The 26,664-nt window shown below is 48.1% G+C and overlaps 1 protein-coding gene across 5 annotated transcripts in view; it reads left to right on the plus strand.

The window, feature by feature from the left end:
• The first annotated feature begins 971 nt into the window (after positions 1-971).
• LOC123755711 (tRNA (guanine(10)-N2)-methyltransferase homolog) overlaps positions 972-26,664 on the plus strand; it is a 306,814-nt gene continuing 281,121 nt past the window's right edge. For 2 of the 5 annotated variants that reach the window (XM_045738447.2, XM_045738448.2), the window contains exons 1-2: positions 980-1,205; positions 19,057-19,246. In XM_045738447.2, coding sequence (XP_045594403.2) covers positions 19,160-19,246 — 87 coding nt within the window. In that variant the 5' untranslated portion in view covers positions 980-1,205; positions 19,057-19,159. Of the gene's footprint in view, positions 1,206-19,056; positions 19,247-26,664 lie in introns of all 5 variants that reach the window. The other 3 variants (XM_045738445.2, XM_045738446.2, XM_069299999.1) reach the window with 3 other exon arrangements.

A 26,664-nucleotide genomic window follows, 5' to 3' on the forward strand; every position in this document is an offset into this window, starting at 1 on the left:
AAAATCCCTGAATAATATCCCTGAATAAAATTAATAAAATCCCTGAATATGTTAGACATTAAGTCACTGCACATTCTCTCATGTGTACTATACATATACAAAACGCTAAATTGTAATGCCAATCCTGATCTTAAAAGCTTCATAGAAGGTTGTAACAGAACCCATGAGCACCACACCAGAAATAAATACAGTTTTGATATTCCTAGAGTACGACTTAATCAAACTAGAAATGCTCTACAAATCAAGGGGCCCAGAATGTGGAATGACCTTCCCAACCATGTTAAAGACTGTACCTCTCTCAACCAGTTTAAGTTAAAAACGAAGCTATACCTAATAAATTCCCTGTAACCTACCTTACCTCTCTATTGTCAACCCATGTATGTTTTTTGTTTTTTTTTTTGTTTTACAAATCAACGCTGTTTTAATGTAATTTTCTGTAATAATTTGTAATTGTATTTGTGCTGTTTTTTCAACAATGTTCCCCCCTCTTTTACCTCTATTTTTATTTGTACTTAACGCATTTTTTTCTTTTTACCCATTAGTTTTAAGCTTTAGTCAGTAGTGTTTTTTCCTGCCCGAAACGCTTTGCGTAATAGTGGCTTTAGGCATTGTATGTACTAGCTCCTATCTATAAAGCCAACAAACTTTGTAAAATCTCTTTATGTATGTACCTTTGCCTAAATAAAAATTATTATTATTATTATTATTATAATATTACCTTCTCACAGGATTGCATTATGTAGAAGTGTCTATATGCAGCATCTTTGATCAATAATAAGGAGCACTAATATAAATATCAATCATTTTCATCTACTAAAGGTTTACTTTTGTTCTTTCCTGTTCTAGTTAATATAAGGTGATACGAACTTAGACTGTATAAAATAATAATAAGGTAAACATAAAAAAGATTGACTAGTTGAAAAATATTGTTATTAATCTAGTGTTTAAAAATATATTTTAAAAGATGTGAATGAATGCGTTGCTGATGTAAACAAAAACTTTGCTGGACCGAACTGGTCCATTTGTGTAGTCATCTGGAGGAAAACCTTCACGCAAACTACACCTATCATAAAGAAGGTGCCTTTGGCTCCTAATTCAGCCTCGAAGGTGTGTGGACGTTTGGCTCCTGCTTCGCCCGAGGGTCTCTGAAAGACTACAAAGTTGATCTCGCACATTGGGCATGGTATGGTTTGCTATAGCCTAAGGCTAGTGAAAAATTATAAGGCAGGCGACGCCTGGTTAAACCTTGACGACGAGTGGGCGTCTGGACACCTGTTCAGCCAGGCGGGGCACCAGCTAACGGAATGCACTTATAGTCGTTTGGGTCGTGATACGGCTACCTGGCATTCCTGTTCAACAGCCTGCTTTTTTACGCCTGGCACCCATATATCACCTGTGGGGTCACAGGGTAGTTGACTGAATTTTTTCCCGTTTTCTGGCTGGTTCTATGGGCCAGAAAATACCTGGCCCAAAATGCATTATCCAGTAACTCCTGGGGCTTCTGTAGTGTAAACAGACACTGACTTCCTCATAAAAAAGAAGGAACAAAATACTAATATAACTATGGAATAATACTAAGGAATATCTATGGTTATAATGAGCTTGTTAATTATTATAGTCATTCCATAAGGTCTTGTAGTACTGTTGCTTTGTTCTGACTCATAATCAGGGATCCTGGGTTTGATTGCTAGGCTGACACATTTCTTTTCACCTAATGTCTCTATTCACCTAGCAATAAATAGGTACTTGGGAGTTTGGCAATTGTTATTGGGGTTGCATCTTGGGAAGGTTCAGTAGTTCAACCTTGGGACACTGTGATACAAGCCTAAAGTATATACGTCTATACACAAGCTTCCTGTCCCCTACAAAATAAAATAAATTAAAATTATTTGTGTCCATCATGACCTTGATACTGGTTACCTTATGATTGTTCTGGTTGTGTCACTGCTTCCATGGCCCAATTTTTGATTAACCTCCTGGTTGATAGCCTGAGCAGCCACACTGTTGGTTCTTGGAGCTTATAATTCGAAACAGGCACTACAGCCCAGCTAGTCAGAAGAACACCATAGTTGTTTGTCAAATTTTTCCTCTAATTCAGGTATGAGTCTTCTGTTACTTTCTCTTATATATGTATTTAGAGGGAGGATGTTAAATAGCCTTGGGCTCTTTGTTTATAATGCTATCTCTTAGTGTAATTATTGTGTCCATACTTTTCAAGTTTTTTTTTTACCCCTTAATGCAAATGGAGTTCTTACACTATATAAGAACTGGTCATTAATTGTTAACTGCAAATATTCTATTTATCTTTTTTTGGCTAAAAGCCATTGTTGGGCTAGAACTAAGTAGGATAAGTTAATGAAGGTTAAGTTTGTTTAGATAGATCTTAATCTCAGTAGTTAACAGAACTTTGCAGGTAGCTGCATGACATAAAGCTTTGCAAAGTATTATGTTCATTGTGTTTGTCACATCTTGAGTGTTTGGTGCATTTACGTTTCTGTGGCCACCTTTGTGTTGTCTTGCACACAATGTACTCATGCTGGCCTATTGCATGCATTCCAGTTGGTGGTAATTTTTTATTTTGTGTGTGTGAAAGGCCTCCCTAAAAGCGAGCCTGGTTGTGGGAGCATGGTGCAGTACTGGGTCCTGAATGGGTCTTTGTATGCCAGGGATTTCTTTGCCAAATTTTCTTAGTAATTGTTTCACAACTTGAAAACTAAATGCACGGAAATGTGGTTTTCTACCCGTTTTCACAAAATTCATATTGCAACTGTTCAACTTGTTGTTACGTCAACAAGGTGGAAAAACATCTTCTTGGTCCACTTCACTGTTTTCTGTACACACTCGACTGCACCTACCATAATATCACATTTATCCACCAAATGCATGTTCATGTTGTCGTCCAAAACCCAATCTGGCTTATATATTATTTGTCTGGTGGTTCTGTTCACCTTGCCACTGTCCACCATTGTACCACTGTGAATGGTGGTCAACATGTTCACTTCACATCTGTCATTCCACCACATTGAAAACATTCCACCAGTTTTTCTTAGCTGGAAATCACCTAGCTGAATAGCATTGTCAAATGAACAAATCCTCAAGGGGCCGTGACGAGGGTTTGAACCTACGTCCGAGTGGATCCCAGACGCTGCCTTAATTGAATGAGCTACGCGTGGTTAAAAGAATTGCAACCGGGAAATCATCCTGATTTACCGACGGATCCTGCAGTCTCTCCGAGACACAAACCAGGGTTTTACACAATTCCCCCATGCACTCGAGCTATGTCAATAGGCTGTTCTACCTCTTCGCCCTTACTTCATTACACACAGAAATCAAAATAGTGTGATGCATCAAATGAACAAATCCACAAGGGCCGTGACGAGGGTTCGAATCTGTGTCCAAGAGGATCCCAGACGCTACCTTAATCGACTGAGCTGCTATAGGGTTAAAACAATTGCAGTCGGGAAATCATCCTGATTTACATGCATGCATGGGGGTATTGCGTAAAACCCTGGTTTGTGTCTCAGAGAGACTGCAGGATTCGTCGGTAAATCAAGATGATTTCCTGGTTGCAATTCTTTTAACCATGTCGTAGCTCAGTCGATTAAGGCAGTGTCTGGGATCCACTCAGACGTAGGTTTGAACCCTCGTCACGGCCCTTGTGGATTTGTTCATTTGATGCATCACACTATTGTGATTTCTGTGTGTAGTGTAGCATTGTCAAACACTGGCATTTCCCCTCGTTTTGCCTTTACTGTGCCACACACTCTCAGTTCAATTATCAAGCAAGAACCTAGTTACCAAAAGACTTGTATAATAGTTATCTGTGTATAATATGTGGCCCTTATTTAGCCATGATGCAAGCAGGACTTCACCATACTACCTGAGAAGACATGTTTGTCATTACCAAGAATGTCTACATTTGTACCTGAATACATTATCATGTGTAACACCATTCCTGATTCACAGTCACAGAGTACAAAGAATTTCACTCCAAATCTGTGGTATTTGAAGGGAATATACTGCTTGAAGGCATCACATTCTTTGAAAAGCACAAGGAATTCATCAGTCACATGCTTCTGAGCTGGTATGTAGAAATCTCTGAACTTTCCAATAAGTTCATTCAGAAAGTGCCTCGCTCTCCAAAGCCTATCATCCTGTGCCTCATCTTTATTACTTGCAAAATGAAGACACCTAAGGAGTATAAAAAATCTGTCTCGAGACATATATTTCCCCGAACAATGGTGTTGGAACAGTTTGGTCTTTGCTCCAATAGTTGATTACGTGTTTGACACAGTGTTTCATCAACATACACATTGCCAAAAACACATACTTTTCACCTACAGTAGTATCTTTCCAACGCTGTAGTTCGTGAAAAATCTGATAACTTCTCACCTTCAATGAGATCAGCAACGTATTTGTTAGTTTCCTGAACAATATGTTCCATGAGCGGCTCATCAAAATATATAGTAAAGAATTCCATTTTAATAATTTCATCACCATTATCAGAGAAAAGGCCTGTAATCCCAACATCTTTATTGTCAAAGACGTGAGTTTCTGGAACAAAATCTTCCCCATCACTCCACACAAATATACCTGCTGTCTTCCGACAGGTAATAGTGGCACCACGGCGAAGAATCCGTGGACAAGGAGCTGAAGCCAATCTAGCAACAGTAGGGGCGAGAATGGACAATGAGGGAAAATTACTTGAAGATGAGGGGCTTTGTTCCTCATTGTCTCCATGTGGTGCCATGCGGTGGCGCTTGGCTAGGCCACACGCTGCTGACGCGTCAAAACTTCGCTTGGCAATACCAATGGCATTAGGGATAGGCGCGGTAAAAAAAATTTTCCGATTCTAAATCACTAAAAGCAGAAAATGATTCACCTTCCTCAGACTCGTTGCCCAAAAATCATCATCTTGCAAAGTAACACATGAACTATGTGGTTGGGCACGAAGTGGTGTTGAGTTTGGGCGAGGAGGCATGGGATGAGAGGCTAAGACTGACGCAAGTGACACCCACTTGTTCACTTTCACTGTCGGTCATATCCACGTCTTCTGACTGTGTGTGGTCTTGATCTGTGTCGGATTCATCATTATCGGGTTCTTTACCCTCCTCGAACAATTCAGTATGAATTTCTTCCTGGGTCAATGATGGTGGGGTGGTGTGCTGCAAGTGTCTCACCTTATTATCCCTATCAATGACTCATCATAATTAACCCCCTTGTCACCTAGTGCAGGCTAGGTAATCAAAGTCTCTTTGTTACACTGTTTTTTTAAATTAAATTTTAATTTAATTCATATTAGTCATTTATTGGACTTAATTGAGTACATTAGTATTTTTCTTTAGTTCTTATTAATTATAGGATCATATTTATAGTTAATTATCATTAAGATTAAATTTGCCTATGTTTATTATTCAACTTTTCTGGGGGGAGCCCCGTCGGCTCCCCGGAGCTATCCCAGGCTGATATGCTAATGTCAGACTTTGGCATCAGTCATGTGTATGGAGTTCTTAGGCCTACCGGGGACCACGGCCAGAACCGGGCCCCCTCAGAGAGGCAAGGGGAGCAATGGCCTATAGAAGCCCCCGTGTAGTTGGAAGCATTCTATGTCTGCCATCGACCGGAACAGGCACCCAGAAAGGTAAGCGCCCCAAAACAAACCCCTATTCTGGTTAAAATTGCTACCTAAAACCGAACTAGTGGATAGAACTCCCCAACCGAAAACAAGCAAACTAGTGTGACGTCACACACTGCCGCGCCGCTGTCTGCGCAGCTCCCCCCTCCCCGGGAGGGGGAAGGGGGAGCCCCAGACCCCCCGCGCCGGCTACCCACACCTCAGTTCTTGAGGCTGATGCTATAGGCGATGGTCGTGTGCTCTGGCTCCGGTGTCGCTACTGCACTGTGCTTTGAGTGTGGTGTTAGTTTTGTGGGTGCGAGAGCCAGGAGTTATCTTCAGTACTCGGGCTGCATGCGCCTAGGGCTGCCTTCCCTAGGTGCCCTGTCTTGGGGCTTGGGGCCACCTTCCACAGGCTCCTCGGGGTCTGCCTCTGCTGGTCCGTTTTACCTTTCGGTTTTTCGGCCGCCTGTTGGGCTCTTGGGTGTTCTGTTCTCCCTTGTTACCGGCAGGTAAGAGGCAGTTTGCACTGGTAGGGGCGCAGGGTGCTGCTCAGCTTGTAATTCCCGACATCGCGGCCGGCTCTGTTCCTTGGGGTTCGCTGTCCTCTTGCGGGGTTTTGTTTTTCTTTTTGTTTTTGCCTGGTGGGGGGTTCTGTCATTTTATTCAGTTTGTTTTTGCCCTTCCACTGTTCTCCTCGGTGGCGCCCCCTGCTAGGTCCCCGTGAGTGTACACGTCCCTGGGGTTCAGCTTTAGAAGTTTGCTTGGTAGTTTTGGGCGCCGGTTTGCAGCACCCTGCCTGGGACTACCTGAGCGCGAGTCCTCTTAAAGTAAACGCTCAGGACCCTGGGAATCCCCTAGGGGGCGCGTGGGTCCGATGGATGTGACCCCGGAGTCCCCACTCGCTGTGTGCGAGTTTGAGGGTTGCTCGGTCCCCTTGTCTCAGGGTGACCCTCATTGTTTTTGCCTCTGCCACGCTGCCTGTTGGGTCGGTGATACTTTCGACCCTGAGTCCTGTGAGTGTTGCTGCTTGCTTGTGACTCAATTTACCCAATCCTCTGATGATTCTATTCGGGTACAGGCGGCGCGTGCGTTGCAGTCTAGGTTTCGTCTGTTGCAACGCGCTCGGTTGGTTCCCCGGATGCCCCGGGGCTGCCCCGCTTTGCTTTTAGAGACCCGGATTATGCCTCGGAAATGGATCCGTCCACGTTCAGGTTTGGGACTTCGTTCCCTTTCTGGCTCCGTTACGAGGTTCCGGAGTCGTCCTGGCTAGCAGACTGCCCCTTGTTTGGTCTGGATTCCTGGCATTCTTTCTGTCGTTCCCGCACGCTGGAGTGGCGGGAAGCTTCCACGGTGCTTCAGGTTTTCCTGGGGGGTGAACTTGAGTACCTGAATGAGTGCTTGTTTGCCCCTGCCCTTCCCCGCGATGTGGGCGTTATTCAGCTCCATGTGCAGGTTCCCTCCCTTTCGGCGGCGCTCGTGGCGGAGGACTTGCGCGCTCGGGGCCTTTTGTGTTCGGCCTTGCGGTTCTTTTCCCTCCTGGAGCTGTCTTCGGATTGGCTCGTGGAGGATGTGGGGACGCTTGGGTCAGTCCCGGGGTCCGGCACCTTGTCCTCGGCTGCCCGTTCGTCGGCTGCCTTGTTGAAGCTGTTCACGCCGATTTTGCGGGATGCAGTTTCCCTGTTCTATGCTTCCCGTCTCGCGTGTCGGCAGGCGGTGCTGGGTTCCTCCGTGGAATCTGCTTGGGCTCTGGCTCTTAGGCGTTCTTCACCTTTTTGTCCTCTCCTGTTTGGGGAGTCGGCTGTGGCGCAGTTTATTCAGGCTGCGTCGGCGGCTTGTCGTCCGATGTCGGACTTGTTGGTTTTCTGGGGGTCCCGGGGTGGGTCTTCCCGGAAAGGTCGTGCCAGGGCTCGGGGTTCCTCTCGTCGTGGTAGGCCTCTGGTGTCAGGTTTGGGGTTGGCTCCTCCTGCGGACCCTCCCTCGTCTGGTCGGCGCGGTGTTCGCGCTGTGCGGGGTTCTGGGTCTCGTAAGGGTCGCCGGCCCTTTCGCGGTTTGCCCCTTTGACGGGGCGATGGGGGGCGGCTTGCGCTGTTCGCCCGCGCCTGGTCCCACGATTTGTGGGCCTTTCGGGTCGTGTCTCGCGGCCTGCGGTGGCGTTGGGTGGCCCCTCCCCCCTTTGGGGGGTCGGGGCTGGCAGGGCAGGCTTCTTCCCCTGCGCTCTGTCGAGTCGTCTTGGAGTGGGTACGCTTGGGCGTCGTCGAAACGACGTCGTCCCTCAGATGGGTTTCCCGTCTGTTTCCGGTTCCGAAACGGGACTGCGTGGACCTGCGGTTCATTCTGGACTTGTCCCGTCTGAACCCCTGGGTTCATTGCCCCTCCTTTCGGATGACTACGCTGTCTCAGGTTCGGCTCCTCTTGGAGCCGGGAGCTTGGATGGTGTCCCTGGACCTCCGGGACGCTTATTGGCATGTCCCGATTCATCCGCGGTTCAGGGACTGGCTCGGTTTTGTAGTGGGGCGTCTGAGTTACCGCTTTCGTTGTCTCCCGTTCGGGTTGAACCTGGCACCTCGCGTGTTCACACGCCTTACACGGGTTGTGGTGGCTCGTTTGCGTCTCCTAGGTGTTCGGGTGTTGGCCTACCTCGACGACTGGCTGGTTTGGGCTCCCAGCCAGTCAGCTTGCTTGCTAGCCAGGGATTTGGTTCTTTCCCAGCTCGCCGGGTTCGGGTTCTTGGTGAACTGGAGGAAGTCCCATCTGGTTCCCTCTCAGGTTCGGACTTGGCTGGGTCTCGTGTGGGACTCTCGAACCGCCTCCTTGTCTCTCCCTCCGGAGTCTCTCCTGCGGCTGCGGTCCCGCCTTCGTCTGTTTCTGGAGGGCCCTCGGGTCACCCGGCGGTTGCTCGAGGGGCTGTGCGGGAGCCTGAACTTCGCGATGGTGGTCTACCCGCCGGGTCGGGTTTGGCTTCGACGGCTGTTCTGGTTCCTTCGGGGTTCCCCCTTCCGCCTCTCTCGCGATCGCAGAGTTCGACCCCCGGGGGACTTGCGTCGGTTGCTGCGTCACCGGCTTCCTCTTCGGGTTTTTCGGGGTTCAGTGCCTTGGCGCCTACCCGAGCCCTCGCTCGATGTGTACACGGATGCGTCGTCTCTCGGCTGGGGTTTTGTGACCAGTGCTCACCAGGCCGGCCAGGGGCGTTGGGATCCGTCCTTCCGTCGAGCTCACAGTACGGTGCGGGAGTTCGCGGCAGTGTGGTTTGCTCTGGGGAGGATTCGGGTGGCCCGCGGATCGACGATTCGGCTCCATTCGGACTGCTCTCCGGTGGTTCATTGCCTGAACCGCGGGGGTTCGATGCGGTCCTTGTCTCTTTGGGGTTGGTCGCTTCGGGTGACTCGTCTGCTGAGTTCTCGGGGTTTGGCTCTCCTGGCGGTTCACGTACGGGGCGTGTCCAACGTCTTGGCCGACGCCCTGTCTCGCTTCGTTCCCCTCTCCACGGAGTGGCCGGTCGACGACGAGTCCTTCCGTTGGCTTTGCCAGACGTTCGGGCGCCCCGAGGTGGACCTCTTCGCGTCGGCGTGGTCGCGGCGTCTTCCAGTTTATACGGCGCCCTTCCCCGATTGCGAGGCCGTCGGGGTCGATGCCTTTCGGCTCGACTGGTCGAGGTGGGGGTTCCTGTACCTCTTTCCCCCGGTTCGGCTGTTGCTCCAGGTCCTGACTCGCTTAGAGACTTACCGGGGGAGAGTTGTCCTTCTGGCCCCTTGGTGGCCGGCCCAGCCTTGGTTTCAGGCGCTGGTTGCTCGGTGTCCGAACCCGAGGGTTTTCCCGCGGCTCCGCCTCTTTCAGCAGATCGGGCCGGTACGTCACGTAGCTGGTTCGATCTTCTCCTCGAGTCTTCGCGTATGGTTTTTTTGACTCGAGTCTATCATCATCTCTATGGTGCTCAGGTGGCCTCCTTGTTGGTGTCCCACCTGAGGGCTTCTTCTCGGCGGCAGTATGAAGTTTCCTGGCGGTCCTTCCGTTTCTTTTTGCGTCTTCGTCGTCTTAGCTCCTTGTCTGTTCGGGTGGTCTTGTCCTTCCTCTCGTGGTTGTTTCAGGACCGTCATCTTATGCCTAACACTGTCGCTTCGTATCGTGCGGCGCTGGCGGAGCCGCTTCAGCTTGCTTTCAGTATCGATGTTACGTCTGCGCCGTTTCGCAAGCTGTCTCGTGCATTGTTTCACCTCCGGCCTGCTCATGCGTCGCCTGAGCCGTCCTGGTCTTTGGACAGAGTGCTCGCTTTCCTTTTATCTCCTCGTTTCGTTGTGGCCCCTTCGGTCCAGGATTGTTTTTCCAAGGCACTTTTCTTGTTGGCTTTGGCCTCTGGGGGTCGGGTAGGGGAGCTTCATGCTCTCCTCCGGCGCAGGGGTTTCTGCTCTTTTGGTCGTGGTGATAGTTTTGTTCGTTTGCAGCCGTCTCCTTCTTTTCTGGCGAAGAATGAGACTGCTGCGTTCCGGAGGGGTCCATGGGTGGTTGATGCTTGGTTGGTCAGGCCGGGGGTGCATCATGTTTTGTGTCCGGTTGCGGCGCTTCGCCGTTATTTGCGCGCCACAGCTTCTGTGTCCGGGGACGCGCTGTGGGTTGATCCGGTTTCCCTTCTTCCCTGTTCGCGGGTTCGGGTCTCTCAGGTCGTCCGCAGGGTTATTAGGTCCAGCCAGCCTGCGGTCTATCCCCGTGCCCATGACGTTCGTACGTTCGCGGCTCTTGCTGCCGTCTTTGGGAATATGTCTTGGTCTGATATTCGGGCGCGGGGATTTTGGCGGTCGAACAGGGTCCTGGCTGCTCGTTACCTTGTGAATGTCCCTGGGCATCGTCGGGCCTGTGTTGCTTTGGGTCGGCGGTTGCAGCCAGTTGTCTCGGCTTCGAGTTGAGGGGTGAGCGACGACCGCCTCCCGGGTAAGTCCCTCTTTTTCTGTCTGTGGGTAGTTAGCTCCGGGGAGCCGACGGGGCTCCCCCCAGAAAACCAGCGTTGAATGTAATGAAACGCCATTTTCTGGGTGAGTCCCGGAGGCTCCCCGGCATCCCTCCCTCCCTCCGGTCGGCGGTTTTTCGCGTTTTTGACATCCAGCCTCAAGAACTGAGGTGTGGGTAGCCGGCGCGGGGGGTCTGGGGCTCCCCCTTCCCCCTCCCGGGGAGGGGGGAGCTGCGCAGACAGCGGCGCGGCAGTGTGTGACGTCACACTAGTTTGCTTGTTTTCGGTTGGGGAGTTCTATCCACTAGTTCGGTTTTAGGTAGCAATTTTAACCAGAATAGGGGTTTGTTTTGGGGCGCTTACCTTTCTGGGTGCCTGTTCCGGTCGATGGCAGACATAGAATGCTTCCAACTACACGGGGGCTTCTATAGGCCATTGCTCCCCTTGCCTCTCTGAGGGGGCCCGGTTCTGGCCGTGGTCCCCGGTAGGCCTAAGAACTCCATACACATGACTGATGCCAAAGTCTGACATTAGCATATCAGCCTGGGATAGCTCCGGGGAGCCTCCGGGACTCACCCAGAAAATGGCGTTTCATTACATTCAACGCTCGTTTTTTCTTTGCTTTGATTATTACCTAGGTTGCCTAGCCTCGCCATACTCCCTTACTCATTGTTTTCCCTGGCTTTGCCTGTGTCGCAAATTGCAAATTATTACTTTCAGTGTACCTGAGAGTACTTGTAAGCAATCTACCTCATTTTTTGTTCATTTTGTGGTTGTCTTGTATAGTCTCGTATATATTTATATTTTCCCCCCTTTTATATCAAAATTTGTTTATTTTGTAATTGCCTTTTTTGCCTTGTTTTAATACAACCAGCCCTCTTATGCAAACAAGTATAGACCCTGAACTAAACCTCTTATCCAGTATCTGTCACTGAAAACATTCCACCAGTTTTTCTTAGCTGGCAATCACCTAGCTGAATAGCATTGTCAAATGAACAAATCCTCAAGGGGCCGTGACGAGGGTTTGAACCTACGTCCAAGGTATACTCACGTTTCCCTTCAAAGCAGGAGAGATTGCTGAAATAGAGGGAATACAGAGAACATATACGGCACGCATAGACGAGATAAAGCACCTAAATTATTGGGATCATCTCAAAGCTCTCCAAATGTACTCACTAGAAAGGAGACGAGAGAGATACCAAATAATATATACATGGAAAATATTGGAGGGACAGGTCCCAAATCTGCACAGTAAAATAACAACGTACTGGAGTGAACGATATGGAAGAAAATGCAGAATAGAACCAGTGAAGAGCATAGGTGCCATAGGCACAATCAGAGAACACTGTATATACATCAGAGGTCCGCGGTTGTTCAACGTCGTATCAGCGAGCATCAGAAATATTGCTGGAACAACCGTGGACATCTTCAAGAGAAAACTATATTGTCTTCTTCAAGGAGTACCGGACCAATCGGGCTGTGATGGGTATGTGGGCTTGCGGGCTGCTCCAAGCAACAGCCTGGTGGACCAAACTCAAGTCAAGCCTGGCCTCGGGCCGGGCTTGGGGAGTGGAAAAACTTCCAGAACCCCATTAAGCAGGTATCAAGCAGGCTCTGGGTTCCACGATCCTGCTTCTTTCAGACTGCTCTCCTTTGGTTCATTGTCTGAACCATGGGGGTTCTCTTCTGCCCTTGGCTCTTTGGGGCTGGCTGCTTCGAGTGACTCTTCTGCTGGATTCTCGGGATTTGGCTTTCCATGCTGTTCATATTCAGGGAGTGTCCAACGTCCTGATGGACGGCTTGTCTTGGTTCATTCCCCCTGTCGACACAGACTCCTTCAGTTGGCTCTGCCAGACGTATGGGCTCCCAGAGGTGGACCTCTTCGTGTCGGCGTGGTCTCGGCTACTCCCAATATATGTGGCGCTCTTTGCCGACTGTGGAGCCATCACAGTGGACGCCTTTCGGCAGGACTGGTCCAACTATTGCTTTGGGTCTTGGCTCGTTTGGAGACTTACTAGGGGGAAAGTCGTTCTGGTGGCTCCTTGGGGCCGGCCCAGCCTTGGTTTCAGGCACTAGTTGCTCGGTGTTTGAATCCGGGGTGTTTTTCGTGGCTCTGCTTCTTTCAGCAGATTGGACCGGTCCAATATGTGGCTGGTTTGGTCTATTCCTCTGCTCTTCGTATCTGGTCTTTTTGGTGTGGGTGTATCACCACTTGTATGGTGATCAGGTAGCTTCTTAGATGGTGTCCTATCTGTAAGCTTTGTCTCGGCGACAGTATGAAGTCTCGTGGTGCTCTTTCTGGGGAAAGCCCCTTCAGCTCCCCACAGCTATCAGTGCTGATATGAATGTATTAGGCCCTGGCATCAGTCAAGCGAATGGAGTTCTAGGTTTACCAGGGACCACGAGCCAGAACCTGGTCCCCCTCAGAGAGGCACAAGAAGCAATGGCCTATAGAAACCCCCGTGTGGTTGAAAGTATTCTAGATCTGCCATCGACTGGGTCAGGCACCCAGAAAGGTATATACCCCAAAACAAACCCTATCTGGTTAAAATATTGCTACAGAAAGCTGAACTTTTGGACAGAACTCCCCCAAATGAAAAACGAGTTAAGGAGCATGGTGTCACAACCGTCATGACGCTGCTATCTGCGCAGATCCCCCGTCCCCTGGAGGGAAAAGGGGAGCCCCAAACCCCACGCTGGCTATCCATGGCGTCAGTTCTGTGGCTGATGTGAGACCTGGCAGTTGTGCGACTCTGGCTCCAGACTTGTTCCAGTTCTGTGCCTTGTGATGTAGTCCAATCTTGTGGTGGTGCGCAAGCCAGGAGCATTTTTACCGGTACTCGGGCTGCATGCGCCTAGGGTTAACTTCCCTAGGTGCCCTGTAAGTACTGTCCATGTGGCTTGGGGTAATCTTCCACAAGTCGCTTGGGACCTACCTCCGCGGTGGTCTTTTGCTGCTCGGTGATTACCTGCCCTTGGAGTCAGTTGGGATGTTTCATGCGCTCCGTTTTGCCTCTGGGTAGGAGGTAGCTTCGTCACTGGTAGGGGCATAAAGTACTGTGCAGCTTGTTTTCACCATAATACAGTGGCCGGTTCTGTTCCGCCTGGTGACATTGTATTCATTCGGGGTTTTTTCTTTTGTTTTTGTTTTCTGCCTGGTGGAGGGTCTGCCCTTGGTGTTGTGGACCCCCGTATCATTCTGTATTCTTGGTGGTCCTCCACCTACGTCCCAGAGTGTGTGTACACATCCCAGGGGGGTTCAGCTATTAGTAGTTTGCTTGGTAGTTTGGGGCGCCGGTTAGCAGTACCTCACCTGGGCTTCCCTTAGCAGAGTGTCTAAGGGCCCCTGGAAACCCCCACTGGGGCTCGGTGGTCCGATAGATATGTCCTCTGGGTCCCATCTCACTTCATGCGAGTTTGAGGGTTGCTCTGTCCCCTTGTCTCAGGATGACAATCATCTTTTCTGCCTCCCTCATGCTGCCTGTTGGGTTGGTGACACCTTCGACCTGGAGTCCTGTAAGTGGTGTTGCTTGTTTGTACTCCAGTTCACACAATCCACTCATCATGATATTCGGGTACAGGCAGCTTCAGCATTGCATGCACGTTATATGTTGCTGCAGCGTACTAGATTGGTTGTTCACCCGGATGCCCCAAGGCTGCCCCATTTTGGTTATAGGAACCTGGACTTGGGGGTGTTAGTCGCCTCGACTTTGGTTTTGTCTGCTTCCCCTAGTCTTTTTCCTGCTGTTGTTCGTCCTATTCCTCCCCCCCTTGCATCTGACTCCGGGAGTTTCGGAGTTGGGGAAGGGGCAAGGGGCAGGGTTAGTTGGTGGTGAGATTCGGGCAGTTTCTGGGGATGCTTCATCCGGTGTGGCGAGGTGGAGGGTTTGGAGGATGGATCGACCCTGGGTCCTGATGTGGAGGTTTCCAGGGTGAGGGAAAGGCTGATTTGGGCGGCTTGGGCCCCGTTTGACCTCTCTTGGATTTTGGTACCCTGTGAGCAGGGGGTGGGGTTTTCTTATCCCCCCTCCTTGTACAAGTTTGATGTGGCATCAACCCCTCCCCGGGTTCAATTCCGGGTTCCCTTGGGGTACTTCAGTCCTGTCTTTCAGGAGGTTTTTGGCCTCCTGCATCCTACCTCATGAGGTGCAGGAGGCCATTGCAGTGTTCCTCCTGCGTGACCCAGATTACGCTTCGATAATGGATCCTGGATCTTTTGAGTTTGGTTCTTCCTTTCCTTACTGGGTGCGTTACGAGGTTCTAGAGTCGTCCTGGTTGGCAGATTGTCCTATCTTTTCATTAGGGGCATGGCATGCATTCTGTCAGTCCAGCTCGCTTGACTGGCGAGAGGCCCTTACGGTTGCGCAGGTTTACCTGGGGGGGGCGAGTTTGAGCGCCTCAATGTGTGTTTGTTCGCCCCTGCCCTTCCTCAGGATGTCAGCCTGGTACAGCTTCACATGTAGGTTCCCTCCCTTTCGGCTGCCCTGGTTGCTGAGGACTTGTACGCCCGTGGCCATTTGGCTTTGGTCTTCTGTTTCTTTTCCTTTTTCGAGCTGTCTTCGAACTGGCTTAAGGACATAGAGGCGCTTGGGGCTGATCCTGGGTCTGATACACTGGTTTTGTTGGTGCGGGCATTGGCTGCTCTGTTGAAGGAGTCTGAACTTTGCCGTGATGGTGTACCTGCCGGGCTGGGTTTGGCTTCATCAGCTGTTCTGGGTTCCTTTGGGAACATCCCTTCTGCCTCTCGTGTGATTGCTGGGTTCGGCCTCCGGGTGCCTTATGTCGGTTGCTGTTTCACCGGCTTCCTCTTCGAATTTTTGGGGTTCAGTGCCCTGGCGCCTACTCGAGCACTCGCTCGATGTGTTCACGGATGTCGGTTCGATGATCCGGCTCCATTTTTACTGCTCTCAGGTGGTTCATTGCCTGAACCGTGGGGGGGTTTGATGCGGTCCTTGGCTTTTTGGGGCTGGTTCGGGGGGTCCAACTTTCTGGCGGACGGCCTGTCCCCGGTTTATTTCCCTGTCCATGGAATGGACAGTAGATACCGACTCGTTCAGTTGGCTCTGCCGGATGTACAGGCTTCCAGAGGTGGACCTCTTCGCGTCGGCATGGTCAAAGTGGCCCTATATATGTGGTACACTTTCCCGACTGTGAGGCCGTCGGGGTCGATGTCTTCAGGCAGGACTGGTCAACGTGGGGTTACCTGTACCTCTCCCTCCCCCCCAGTTCCGCTGTTGCTCGAGATCCTAGCTTGCTTGGAGACTTACCAAGGGAGAGTAGTCCTCTTGGCCCCTTGTTGGTCAGCCAAGCCTTGGTTTCAGGCACTGCTTCCTGGGGGTCTTCCAGTGGCTCCGCTTCTTTTAGCAGATCGAGCCAGTCTGTTATGTAGCTGGTTCGATCTTCTCCTCATGTCTTCATGTCTGGTCTTTCTGACACGGGTCTATCACCACTTGTATGGTGAGCAGGTGACTTTGTTGATGGTATCCTACCTGTGTGCTTCGTCTCGGCAGTAGTATGAAGGTTCCTTCTATTTTGGATTGGGTTGTCTTGTCCTTCCTTTCTTGGTTGTTTCAGGACCGTCATCTTATGCCAAATACTGTCTCCTCATGTTGTGCGACACTTGCGGAGCCGCTTCAGCTTGCGTTCGGAGTGGATGTTATTTGTGCTCTGTTCTGCAAGCTGTCTTATACTTTGTTTCACCTCTGGCCTGTGGAAGTTATGGAGCTCCAGGGAAGCGACAGGGCTCCCCACAGAAAACCAGCGTTTAATGTAATGAAACGCCAATTTCTTTGTGAGACCAGGAGGCTCCTTGGCACCCACCCTTCTCTCTGGTCGGTGGTTTCGTTTTGCTTTTGATGCTCAGCCTCCAAACTGGAGGTGTAAGTAGCCGGCACGGGGGAGCCAGGGCTCTCCCCTCCTGGGAAGGGGAGGGCTGCGCGGCCAAGTGGCGCGGCAACGGTGTATGACGTTTGCTTGTTTGCATGTTTCCTTGGGTGTTGGGGAAGGTGTGCGTCTCTGTTCGGTCTTTGGTTGTAATTTTCTTACCAAGTGGGGCTTATTTTGTTATGCCTACCATTCTGGGGGCCTTACCCTAGTCGATGGTAGACAAGGAATACCCCCAACCACATGTGAGTTTCCATAGGCCATTGCTTCCTGTGCCTCTCTGAAGGGGCCAAGTTCTGGCTCGTGGTCCCTAGCAGGCTGAACTCCAATTGACTGATGCCCTAGACATGAGATCGCATATCAGTCCAATAGCTCCAGGGAGTCTCCGGGGCTCACCCAGAAAATGACGTTTCATTACATTCAGCACTGTTTTTCAAAGATGGTTTCTGTTTACTGGAGGCCTGAGGAAGCAGATATGAGCCCTGTGTATCCGTGGGAGTTTTGAATCATTCTCTCTATGTACTGTACCTACAAACGAGTTTTCTCATTGAGATCACCACCTGTGAAATGGGATATCTCAGTGAGCACAGTGCAGGGGTTAAGCAGTTGCTTGTTTGTGTGTGCTTTAACTATCTCATGGTTTTCCTGGGTTTTGAGTTGATCTCTGATCCCCCAAGCTCCCCTTATTTTGCAGAGAGCGCCAGATTTTGGCCCTAGCTCTTGGTAGGATTGGGTGGGTCTCAAAGGCCTGGTGTGATTCACTGAAGCCTGGCAACCCCACTGCTTTAGCTAGTGGAACTCCTGAAGGGCCATCCCAAGAATACAGTACAAGTATAGTACAGTATGCTAATCAGAAAAAGAATAGCACCAATAACCCTCAAACCGCTAGGGGCCCAAATGGAATTCACACCCACAGGCGCAACAAAAAAAAAAATCCAAAAAATTCTTTCATCTTATAGAAGTGTTCATTTTTGTTCCCTGATCACGGAAAAAATAACAAAAAATCATAGGTGGGATAATTTAGCCGCAATAGGGTAGGGAAGTGTGGCAAAAAAGGGGCGTTGGCAGAGCCTTCGCCAGATGAGGTCTACTCCGCCCGAGCTGTCAGACGGCAGTTGCCACAAATATATTATTACCTAATTATTTCAATGTCTCTGATTTTTTCTTAGTTTTTTTGCAGTAATATTATTCCATACAGTGAATTGTGGTATATTTATATTATAAAATGTGTGAACCATCGCTGTACTCAAAATTATGGTGTGCATATTAGTGATTCAATTATTATGTTCATAAAACAATAAACAAATAGTTTTGCTGTTGTTACACTATATACACAGGTTATATATAAGTATTTGCATGTTTTGTACACCATAACGAACTACTAAGTTGGTCTTGTGAGTCAAAAAGCAACGAGGAGTGACCGCCAAACACTAGCGAGCCACTCACTCCATCAACACCACCTCACTCACCCTAATTCACCTCCTACAATACTCTTTCTGTATTTATTCACTATACACAGACGTTATATATACGTATTTACATGTTTTGTTCACCATAACTGTACATCTAAGCTTGTATGGTGAGTAAAGGCCATAAGACGTAGCTACTCACACAGTCAGCTGATCGGCGGCCGCCCTCAAGGCCAGACGCACTAATATTTGTCCTTCAACAATACTGTTTGTGGTGTTATTACGCTATATACACACATTATATATAAGTATCTACCTGTTTTATTCACCATACCTGAACAAATAAGCTGGTATGGTGCCCAAAGACTATTGTGGTCACCTGTAAACAACATGATAAGTCGTGCAGACGACGCCACCGCCCTCACCAAAATGGCGGCTCCCAACCTACTCCTCTTGCTGTTTATACCCTATATACACACGTTATATATAAGTATCTACATTTGTGTTCACCATATCAAACCACTAAGCTGGTATGGTGAGTGCAGTCAATAAATGGTGGCCACACACAGTCAGAAGACAACGCCACAACCCTCCCTCGCACAGCCTTACGCCTCCCTCCATGGAGCACAGCGCTAAATATCACCACAATCCTGCTATTATCAGAATCCTGGTCAGTTTTATCACAGTCAGGGGGCTTCAGTAATACTCTCACTGCTAAATAATAGCAGTATCATATATATTATGGTATTTGTAGGCGATGCTGTGGTCACAAGCTGAACAGCGGTGCTGTGAGCTCGTGCTGCGTGCGCCAGCCTTGGTGGCTTGCTCAATACTGACGCTCTCACACCCAAGAATGTTGGCCTGGATTTTTTTTCTAGGTGGCATCTGGCAACTATCGGTCGTGGCTGTACTATAGTTGCCCCTATCCCAGGCGGGGAGTTTAAATTATAGCGCTAGACACGAAATCATATATAAATGATGTGCGCGGTTTCAGTTTTGTCACTGATATCATTTATATATGATATGCGCGGTTTGAAGGTTAAAGTTGGGAGTATATATCATTTTAAAGATTAATGTTTGCTTCTTCTGTAACTGTCTTTATTAATTATATATTCTAGCCACATCTGTACTTTCTATAACTGCTTGTATTAATATATATACTGAAGTAACATTATCACCTGACATAGACAACTGTTATTCTCTAACAGGTGCTGCCTCAGGAAAGGATGATGTGGATGTGAGCTCAAATGTAGTGAAGGTTCGAGAAGCATACAAAGAAATTTCCACCATTCAGATATTTGATCCTTGGTAATGACAGACACAGCCAACATGCTTAGTCCGGCAGCCAGGAGATATCTTTTATGGTGTGCAAATGAACATATTGAATTCAGAATACCAGTAAGCAAAATATTTTGTTGATGTTTGCAATGTGTCAGTCAGAAGAAAGTATTGTAGGCTGTCACTAGAAAAGTTATGATCTTAAGCTTTTTATTTTAAGAATTTTATGTTATTTGTTTAATGTTTATTTGTTTTATTTTACGTTTTATTGTGAAATAGAGGGAGTATAGAGATCATGTACGGCATGCATATATGCGATAAAACACCTAAATTATTAGGATCGTCTCAAAGCTCTCCAAACGTACTCACTAGAAAGGAGACGAGAAAGATAAGAAATAATATACACGTGGAAAAATACTGGAGGGCCAGGTCCAAATCTACACAGTAAAATAACATACTGGAGTGAACGATATGGAAGAAAGTGCAGAGTAGAACCAGTGAAGAGCATGGGTGCCATAGGCACAATCAGAGAACACTGTATAAACATCAGAGGCCCGCGGTTGTTCAACGTCCTCCTAGCAACTATAATAAATATTGCCGGAATAACCTTGGACATCTTCAAGAGAAAACTAGATAGTTTTCTTCAAGAAGTGCCGGACCAACCTGGCTGTGGTGAGTATGTGGGCCTGTGGGTTGCTCTAAACAACAGTATTGGATCAAGCTCTCACAAGTCAAGTCTGGTCTCGGGCCTGGCTTGGGGAGTAGAAGAACTCCCAAAACCCCATCAAGCAGGTATCAAGTAGGTACTGTATTATTAAAACTGAGGTGTAAGATGTCCCAGAGCCAAAAACATCCACCCCTTCCTGACCAGATATAAGGTTTCATGCTTTTCATGAAAGAGTGGTAACACATGAGTCTGGGACATCTTACACCCTGATCCAACCCCAGTATTACTCTTCAAATATTAGTGGTAGCATTTATGTCTGGGACATCTTACACCCTGATCCAACCCAATATTACTCTTCACATATTAGTGGTAGCATTTAGGTCTGGGACATCATACACCCTGATCCAACCCAATATTACTCTTCACATATTAGTGGTAGCATTTAGGTCTGGGACATCTTACACCCTGATCCAACCCCCAGTATTACTCTTCACATATTAGTGCTGGGACATCTTACACCCTGATCCAACCCCAGCATTATTCTTCATGTATTAGTGGTAGCATTTAAGTCTGGGACATCTTGCACTCTGATCCAAACCATGTATTACTCCTCATGTATTAGTGCTTGTATGTAGGTCTGGAATAACTTACATCCTGATCCAAATCCTGATGAACTGATAAGAAATAATGATTACAAACAGATGTTACTCAGATCACAACCTAATCAAAGTTCAGACTAGCATAGACAATAGACATGTGCAGCCACTCTCAAATAAACCATGACCTGATAGAAATAAGCTGAGAAGAATGGCTGAACAATACGACGTGTGCTTTTAAGTCACATACACTAAGAAAAAAACGGCATTGAATGTAATGAAACTCCAATTTCTGGGTGACCCCCAGTAGCTTCTTGTTGCTAGTATCTCTTAAGGCACAGAGATGCAGGGAACAGTGGTATTTATATTTTAAATTATTTGTTTATGCCACCATCAGGGGGAAGGCACCCAGAAATTTGGGTGTTGTGTGAAAATTCGGAAAGACAAAACAAACCACAGCTGGCAATTTCCGATTCCTGCAGACTCTAAAATAACAATGGAACTTCCCCAGATTATATAAAGAAACAACTGAAAATTTTATGAACTAGCACTTGCTCATTTGCCCCGGTGGCTCTCTGAGGGAGTGTCAGAGAGCCACTGGGTCTCGCCCAGAAATTGGCATTTCATTACATTCTACCATTGTTTTCTGGGGGAAGTCCCTTGTGGCTCTCTGTAGCTATGTACACATGGAGAAGAAAAGGAGGGACTTGCCAGGAAGGTGGGAGCACCACAGGCATCACAAAGAAATAGAGATGATAGGTGTAGGCAGCTGACCCAAAGCAATACAGGAATGCCGAGACCCAGGGACATTAAGCAAGTACCGGGCAGCCAAAACCCTGTTCAACTTCCAGAATCCTTGCACCCAGTAGTCAACCCAAGACATATTAGCAAAATTGGCCGAGAGGACAGCATGTTTGCAAACATCATGGGCACAAAGATAGACTGCAGTCTGACTAGATTTAATGACACTGTGGATGATCTGAGGAGAGGCCTTGGAACAGGGAACCAAGAAAATGGGATCTACCCACAAGGCATCCACTGAGACAGAATCGGTGCTGCAAAGGTAGAAACAAAGAATCATCACTGGGCACAAAACATGATGAAGCCCCAGCTGAACCAACGGAGCCCTTCGGAAACTACCCGACTCATTTTCCCCATGTCTCCCGGTCTTGTGTCCGAGGCTGTGGCACTTTTGTATCTCATTGCCTCGTTCTTGTGTTCACAGCCTGTGATCCCTGGACTGTTTTCTTGTTTTATTATGGGCTCCAGTTTTGTACCCAGTTTCCAAGCTTAGAACCTTCGTATCTTGTCCATATTATGGCCGATTTAGTTATGGGGCTCTTTTTATCAGGAAAAAAAACTCTTAAATCTTTCATTCACATTGTGCGTCTTCTCCACAGGCAAATGTGGTAGGTAGGGCTCCCCACCCCCCCAGGTTTGTTTCCTGGTTCCCTAGGGTTCCTCGGATTGGTCTTTTTGGAGGTATTTCTTCCTCTCGGATTATTCTCACGAGGGGTTTGGGAGGCCTTAGGCAAGATCCGGGTTACGCCTGTGTTGGACCCAGTTTTTGGTTGAGTTTGGTTTCTCTTCTTCTGATCGGATGCATTTCATGCTTCCGGTGTCTTCCTGGCTGGTAGCCTTCATCGATGACTGGTTGGTGTGGGCTCCCAGCTGGTCTGAGTCTCTGCTAGCCAGGGATCTGGTTCTCTCCCAGTGTGTTGGGTTTGGGTTCCTGGTGAATTGGCAAAAGTCCCAGTTGGTTCCGTCTCAGTTTCGGACTTGGTTGGGCCTTTTGTAGGATTTGCGGACTGCGTCCATCTCCCTCCCTTCTGCTGTGTTGCTCTGGTTGCAGTCCTGCCTTCAGCTGTATTGAGGGAGACCCGGGTCACTCAGTGGTTGCTTGAGCAGTTGTGTGGGATCCTGAACTTTGCCATGCTGGTTTACCCTTTGGGCATGGTTTGGCTTTGGAGGCTGTTCTGGTATCTTCGGAGCAGCCCTTTTCGTCGTTCTCGCGACGGCTGGGTTCACACTCCGAGATTTACTTTATTCCTCTTCGTTTTTTTGGGGTTCGGTGCCATGGCACCCTCCCCTTCCCACACTCTATGTATTTACGGATGCCTCGTCTCTTGGCTGGGGCTTTGTGACCAGCACTCACCAGGCAGGCCTGATTTGTTGGGCTCCGTCCTTCTCTTGGGCTCACAGTACGGTGTGGGAATTTGGGCTGTGTGGCTGGCGTTTTGGCAGATTAAGCTTCCTCGAGGCTCTATGATTCTGCTCCATTTGGACTGCTTCCCTGTGGTTCATTGTCTCAACCGGGGTGGTTCACTGTGGTCCCTGGCTTTTTGGGGCTGGTCGATTGAGGTAGCTCTTCTGCTGAGTTCTCTGGGTTTATCTCTTTGCGGCGTTCATATCCAGGGAATGTCCAACGTCCTGGCAGATGGCTTGTCGTGCTTCATTCCCTTTTCAACGAAGTGGACAGTCAACGCCGCCTCCTTCTTTTGGCTTTGTTGGACATACAGGCTCCAGAGGTGGATCTCTTCGCATTGGCGTGATCTCGGCGTCTCCCATTGTATGTGGCACAGGACTGGCAGGACTGGTCGAGGTGGGGGATTTCTACCTTTATCCTCTGATCCAGCTGTTGCTTCGGGTTCTGGCTTTACTTAAATCCTATCAGGAAAGGGTGCTTCTCTTGGCCCCATTGGGGCTAGCCCAGCCTTGGTTTCAGGCCCTGCTTGCTCGGTGTCCAAACCCAGGAGTTTTTCCGTGGCTCCGCCTCTTTTAGCAGGTTGGACCAGTGAGGTACCTCGCTGGTTCACCTTACTCCTCCGCTCTTCACGTCTGGTTTTTCTGACGCGGGTGTATCGCCACTTGTATGGTGATCAGGTGGCATCTCTAATGGTGTCCTATCTGCGGGTTTCACCTCAGTGACAGTATGAAGTCTCATGGTGGTCTTTCCCCTATTTCCTTTTCCTTCGGGGGGTTGTCTGTGTCTGTTACTGTTGCTTTGTCCTTTTTTTGGCTTTTCTGGACCAGCATCATATGGCGATTATTGTAGCTTCTTATCGTGTGGTATTAGCAGAGCTGTGCCACCTTGCCTTCGGGGTGGATGTCACTTCTGCTCCGTTCTGCAAGCTTACTCGTGCGTTTTTTCACCTCCGGCCTGATCCGGCCGCTTGAGCCGTCGTGGTCTGTAGACTGGGTGCCCTCTTTTCTTTCGTTCCCTCTGTTGTGGTGGCCCCTTTGGTTCGGGATTGTTTTTGGAAAGCCGTGTTTTTGTTGGTTTTGGCCTCTGCGGGTCGGGTTGCGAGCTTCATACTCGTCTCCAGCGCAGGGGTTTCTGCTCTTTGGCCCTGGGGGTTGTTTTATTCATTTGCAGCCTTCTCTTTCTTTTCTGGTGAAGAATGAAACGGCCGGTTTCCGGAGGGGTCTGTTGGTTATGGATGCTTGGTTAGTTAGGCCGGGGGTGCATCATGTCTTATGTCCTGTGGTGGCTTTACGTCGCTACCTGCAGGCTACTGGGTCAGTGACTGTGCACGCACTTTGAGTGGATCCGGTTTCCCTGGTTCCCTGTTCCAGGGCTCACGTGTCCCAGATTGTCCGTAGTGTATTTCCAGCTTAGCCAGCCTGCAGTCTTCCCTTGCAGTGTGAGCAAGTATTCTACTCTAGCCGCTGTATTTGGAATTTTGTCTGGAGTCGACATTCAGGCGCAGGGGTTTATAGGTCGAACAGGATCCTTGTCGCCAGGTATCTAGTGCACATTGCCCTTCAAGAAGACCTGGATAAAAGCACCACTTGGCAAATGGAATTTAATGTGAATAAAGGCCATTTTATGGAATGTGGAATAAGAGAGCATAGACCACACACAACCTGCAAATTATATGACAAATCTTTAAAGAATTCTGATAAAGAAAGAGATCTAGAGGTGGTTCTAGATAGAAAACTATCACCTGAGGACCACATATAGAACATTGTGCGAGGAGCCTATGCTATACTTTCCAATTTCAGAATTACTTTTAACCCTTTACCTGCGCGGCCTATAAATATGACACCACCCCCCCCTCCCAGTGCGCAGGAAATAAATTCTCTTGAAAAAATTCTTTTGTTTTTTTAAAGTGTCAAAAACCCTTCCTCCAGTATGGGTATGTCAAAAAAATTTCGAACTTGTACTTACTTTGGCTGCTATGGGGTCCGTAAGTTGGCGCGTGACGTCATCATTTCCCGTTTGCCCGTGCAGTAAGTTCCCAGGGCCGGTGGGGCGCCCGGGGCGGGGCGCACGAGTTGCTGCGAATATATTTTTGTTCATTTTTTGCGCACAGTTCCAAATACATTTTATTTGTTTTTACGTGCTAATCCTATGTATAATGAACACGTACACTATATTATGGCAGTAAAACATCCGTACTGTCTGAAGACACTGTGTTACGTGCATGACACTTGTGTACACATATGTTGCACATATTTACCATGTATCATGCTAATTTATGTATATATACAATCTATTTACAGACTATACACTGTCACACACTATATACATTCACCATCAACACATTCAGAACACTGCGAGTGTGAGATGTCACACCCAGCCAGCCCTCCCTCACTCCTCCAACATCTTACTCGCCAACATTGCTCCTCCAAATCATACAGTTATTCACATCAATGTTTCAAGTTCATTTATGTATATTTACAACATATGTACACACTATACACTGTCACACACTATATACATTCACCATCAACACACTCAGAACACCGCGAGTGTGAGCAGCCACACCCAGCCAGCCCTCCCTCACTCCAACATTTTACTTGCCAACATTGCTCCTCTTACCATACTGTTATTGTATTTATTACACGATATACACATGTTATATATAGCATTGAATCACTGATATTTGAACATTGTACCCAGTCATTATCACACTCAGGCTCTTCAATAATATTATCATGGCTAAATAAAACAGATTATATATATATTTTGACAATATTAGGCGATGCTGTGGTCACACGCTGAACAGCAGTGCTGTGCGCTCATGCTGCGAGCGCCAGCCTTGGTTGCTCACTCACTACTGAGGCTCTCACACCCGGCAATGTGGACCATGATTTTTTTTTTAAGATGGCGTCTGTTTACAAGAGCCCTGAGGAAGCTGATGTGAACCCCATGTAGCCGCGGGAGTTTTGAATGGAACGTGAAAAATAAAAACACCTGGAGGCGCGTTGCGCACCCGAAGCCTGGGCCTGCAGGCGCTTTGCGCAGTTAAAGGGTTAAATACATGGATGGTGAAATATTAAAGAAATTGTTCATAACTTTTGTAAGACCAAAGCTGAAATATGCAGCGGTTGTATGGTGCCCATATCTTAAGAAGTACATCAATAAACTTGAAAAGTTGCAAAGACATGTAACTAAATAGCTCCCAGAACTGAAGGACAGGAGCTACAAGGAAAGGTTAGGTTTGGGCATTAAATATGCCTAAACTAGAAGAAAGAAAAGAGGCGATATGACCACTACGTTCCAAATACAGTAGTAACCGGAAACGATAAAATTGATAGTTAAGAATTCTTGAGAGTTGGAACTCCAAGAACAAGAGGTCATAGATATAAACTAAACAAAGCTGCCAAAGAAATGTAAGAAGAAAATTCACTTTCGTAAACAGAGTGGTAGATGGTTGGAACAAGCTAAGTAAGAAGGTGGTGGAGGCCAAGACCGTCAGTAGTTTCAAAGTGTTATACGACAAAGAGTACTGGGAAGATGGAACACCACGAGCGTAGCTTGCATCCAGTAACTACTGTACACTTAAGCACAGTGGTACCTCGGCTTACGAATGCCTCTCTTTACAAACTTTTTGGGTTACCAGCCCAATATCTTCATAAAATTGGAATCGGGTTATGAACTTTGCCGTGGAAACGAAGTTTGTTGATACGCATATGGCCGACCTAGTAGGTGGTGGCATGGCAATCACGCGTCAGTTTACCAGTACCTCCCATCTAGTGACAATCACGTCTGAACTCTTTGTAAAGAATTTCATTTTTGAGGGGGATTTTTAGCTATTTGAACATAAAAGTTGTTATTATATATCTCACCATGGGTCCCAAGAAAGCCAGTGGTAAGGTTCAAGCCAAGAAAACACATGTGAGAATGAGCATAGAGGAAAAACAAGAGATCATTCGTAAACATGAAAATGGTTCTTGTGTTGTTAAACTAGCTAAGCAGTACTACAAATCCATGTCAACGATATGCACATTACTTGCCAAGAAAAAGGACATTTTGAGTGCTAAACTGG

The sequence above is a fragment of the Procambarus clarkii genome, chromosome 43, assembly GCF_040958095.1.
Source record: "Procambarus clarkii isolate CNS0578487 chromosome 43, FALCON_Pclarkii_2.0, whole genome shotgun sequence".
Classification (NCBI taxonomy): Eukaryota; Metazoa; Arthropoda; class Malacostraca; order Decapoda; family Cambaridae; genus Procambarus; species Procambarus clarkii.